At 54.0% G+C, this 3631-nt stretch overlaps 1 protein-coding gene across 1 annotated transcript; it reads right to left on the reverse strand.

Annotated features, from left to right (window-relative positions):
* Positions 1-907: 907 nt before the first annotated feature.
* Positions 908-2368, reverse strand: LOC123057729 (UDP-glycosyltransferase 83A1-like). The gene has a single exon (XM_044480637.1). It carries the CDS (start codon positions 2303-2305, stop codon positions 908-910), a length of 1398 nt encoding a protein of 465 aa, XP_044336572.1. The 5' UTR covers positions 2306-2368.
* Positions 2369-3631: the final 1263 nt, after the last annotated feature.

Consider the following 3631-nt stretch of genomic DNA (forward strand, 5'->3'; position numbering starts at 1 on the left):
GCGCACCTTTGTACCCGGCTATCGCCACACCTAGGAGACATTTTGTTGTGTTCATATTGTTAAACCATTAGAATGATGTAAATTGTTAGATAAATATTAAAAATATACATAACTAGAGCAATATATTAAATTTATTTAAAAAATGGCATGACCTTCACTAACAGTGAATCAAATGGGTGCCAGAAAAATGACGAATCAACATTTCGCCAAAACATTGACGCTCGTGTATATTTTCCTGAAAAAAGGAACCACACAGTGCAATACACATATCACATTTTTTCCTTGGCTTTATGGTTGTTACCACATGCATGGCATACACATATAATCATTCATACATACATGAAGAAATTGAAAACAATGTGGAGTCTTTTCATAGGATGATGTGACTCCTATCCATGCTTCAAAATTTGTGCTACGAATCGGACGACAACCAACGCGTTCGCGCTCATAGTGTTTGTTTAAATTATGGACCCGATAAATCACAAACGTTCGGATTTTAAGCATGTCATCATGAATGTTTTTTTCATGACAACTTTAGTTGACGCGAGGTGGCAACTTTGTCTCAGTTTGCTTTTTGTCATAAAACTGTCATGTTTGCCTACCTCCCGTGAACTAAAGTTGCCATGAAAAACGTTTGGGTTGCCATGCTTAAAATCTAAACGTTCAGGATTTATCATTTCCGTAAATTATTGGGTGGCAAAAAAAACCCCACCAAAACAGACTATTATGGAGTATAATTTTTAAACTCTCGTCGAAATAAAGTACACGGTGACGATGGATGGTAAATGACATGCATCGCTAGCCACAGTTTGAAGTTCAAGAAATTTTGAAGTTTGAGTTTGCACGATGTCATTGTCATCGCTCCGTCAGACATGGCACATCACATTATTGGCGTTCTAGGGAGTAGCTAGCTCGTTGATCCTCGGACGAGGTCGACGAACCGTGCGAGATTCCGGCGCGACGACGACCCGCCGTCTGCGACGGCGCCGCGAGCAACGTCCCTCAGCGCGAGCGCCCTGGCCTTGATCTCCGCGTCGCCCAGCAGCTCCTCCACCTTGCCCCGTATCGCCTCTCTTCCCACGAGCGTCCCCGTCGTCTCGCCGGCGGCCACCTGCAGCCCCGTCCGCCACACGTCGCAGATGTAGCCCCGGTCGAGGAACTGGTCCGTGAAGTAGGGCCAGCACAGGAACGGCAGGCCGTTGACCAGCCCTTCCAGCGTCGAGTTCCACCCGCAGTGCGACAGGAAGCACGCCGTGGACGCGTGCGCCAGCACCAGCTGCTGCGGGCACCAGCCCACCACGCGGCCGCGCGGCCCGGCGCGGCGGCGGAGGTCCTCGACCCACTCCTCGCTCGCCGAGTCCGGCCTCACCACCCACAGGAAGGGCCGGGAGGTCAGCGCCAGCGCCTCCGCCAGCTCCACGAGCTGCGCCCGGTCGAAGATGGCGAAGCTGCCGAACGCCACGTACACGACGGAGCCGGCCGGCTGCGCGTCGAGCCACGCCGCGCAGGTGGCGTCCTCGGCCCAGAAGCTGGCGACCGGCTTGTCGGAGAGGAGCGGGCCCACGGTGAGGACGTCGGGGAAGAGCGCCATGGCTCCCGGCTCGAGCTCTTGGACGGAGTTGGTGACGACCGCCTCGGCGAGGCGGGTGGCCGCGTTGTTCCGGAGGATGAAGTCCAATATGAACGGCTGGCCCTCGGGGCCGCCGGCGCGGTTCCACGAGAGCTCCGTGGTGTCCATGGGCGGCATCCCCGGAGCCAGCCGAAACGTGCCGCGCTGCTTCGGCAGGCCTTTCTCGTCCACCACCCCGTCCCTTATCAGCTCGGGGATGCGGATCCTCGTGGCGAACATGGCCACCGACAGCGGGTTGAAGGCGGCGACCCGGAGGCCGAGCCTCTTGGCCACGGGAAACACCCACGCCATGCTCGCGTCGGCGATGATCCACGTCAGCTTGCAGTTGCATGCACCGGCCGATTCGGACAGCCTTGCGATCAGCTTCTCCAGCTCGCCGGGCATGACCTCCGAGAAGGACTCGGCGAGCCGCGCGAGGTCCTTCCTGTCCTCGCCGTCGGCCAGCCCGTCCGGTATGCAGACCATGTCGACCCCTCCGAGGCTGGTAATTCCGTCTTGAGAGTCGGGCTTGGAGACGTGGAGGGAGGCAAGGATGAGGTGGTGGTTGTGCTGGGTGTTGACGAAGGTGACCTTGATGCCGTGCTCCACAAGGCTGTGGGACAGCTCCATGAGAGGGATGACATGGCCTTGCGCGGGGAAGGGCAAGGCCAGCACATGGGGCGCGGGTGCGGCCATGGCGGGCGCTCGAAATTAAACTGGATGTGGAGAAGAGTGGTGACTAATTGGGAAGGGTTGTCGATCAGCTGCTTGCTTTGTGCACAATACTTGTACAATTACTGGGAACCCTGTCTTCATCTGGACATGTTTGACGAATAGTCTGATGCGTGAACTCGATCGGCATCTTTGGATTATGGACGTTTGTGGGTCAGCCACGCTATGCAGGCGGCATCTTTGGAAAGGCTTAACGTAAGTACGAACCGCGGCGAGGTTGTATGTGTATGGATTAGCGCCTAGGGGGAGACAACTGCAGACAGTGAGATGTTTGATCCACTTGTTTGTTTGTTTGTTTGACAAGAAAGAGAGCATCATCTCCAATTTTATTTAACTGATTAATTGAAACCACAGTCTTAGAGCATCTGCAATAAATGATGTAGATGCAAAACTATTTAACTTTTGCATCTTGGAGGCTCAAAAACCATCTTCAATAGATGATGTAGATGCAAAAAAGTTACATCTCTTAACCTGAAAGATGTAGAATACAACATCTGCATCTCCACCTGCAGGAGATGTAAAATCGACGGCCGCCCGCCAACCACCCAACTACCTCCATTTTCCTTCCCCTCCTTCTCTTCCCGCCCACCGCACAGCCGCTGCCGCCCTGATTCGCCCACAACACCGCCGCCGTCCCCCGCCTGCGCCAGATCCGATCGTGCGCCACCCCCGCCGCCCCTCCGTCGCTCCTCCGCCACCGCTTCACCTCAAATCGCCGCTGCACCGCTGCTGCTTCACCGCCCTGATTCGCCATCCCCGCCACCTCGACGCCGCCGCCCTGAATTGCACCGCACTGTCACTGTCCACATTGCTGCCATCCCTATTCGCCCGCCGCCCAGCCGCCACCACCTCGTTGCCGTGATTCGCCGAAGAAGTTCCCGAAGGGCAAGACGGGGTTCTTCGGCGTGCAGGCGAAGCCATCCGGCACTGTCACACGTTAAAACACAACGGGAGAAATCATTTTGTTCTGGACAAAATTGACTAAATATTGCAACAAATTTTGAAATCAAATATACATTATACATGCACACCCAGACAACCAGAAGGCGAGAAATCATACATGCATACTTGTCTTTGGAAGTAATTAAGGGGCACTTCTATGGGAAACCATGGCTTTTACTAAGATAGATTCGATTAGAGAGGAAAGCTGTGCTGAACCACTACAAGGGGCAGCTAGCTAGGGTTTAAACAACTACAAGGAGAGATGCCCACTTCTGCTCCAAAACCATGGCTTTTTACAACCTCATAAAAGTGGAGGTAATAGTAAAGCTAAAGTGCAGCAAAGCTGTT

This window comes from Triticum aestivum, chromosome 3A (assembly GCF_018294505.1).
Source record: "Triticum aestivum cultivar Chinese Spring chromosome 3A, IWGSC CS RefSeq v2.1, whole genome shotgun sequence".
In the NCBI taxonomy this organism is placed as follows: Eukaryota; Viridiplantae; Streptophyta; class Magnoliopsida; order Poales; family Poaceae; genus Triticum; species Triticum aestivum.

Bases quoted from the DNA above. Each gene is read 5' to 3' on its own strand.
- LOC123057729 (XM_044480637.1), bottom strand. From the start codon at position 2,305: ATGGCCGCACCCGCGCCCCATGTGCTGGCCTTGCCCTTCCCCGCGCAA.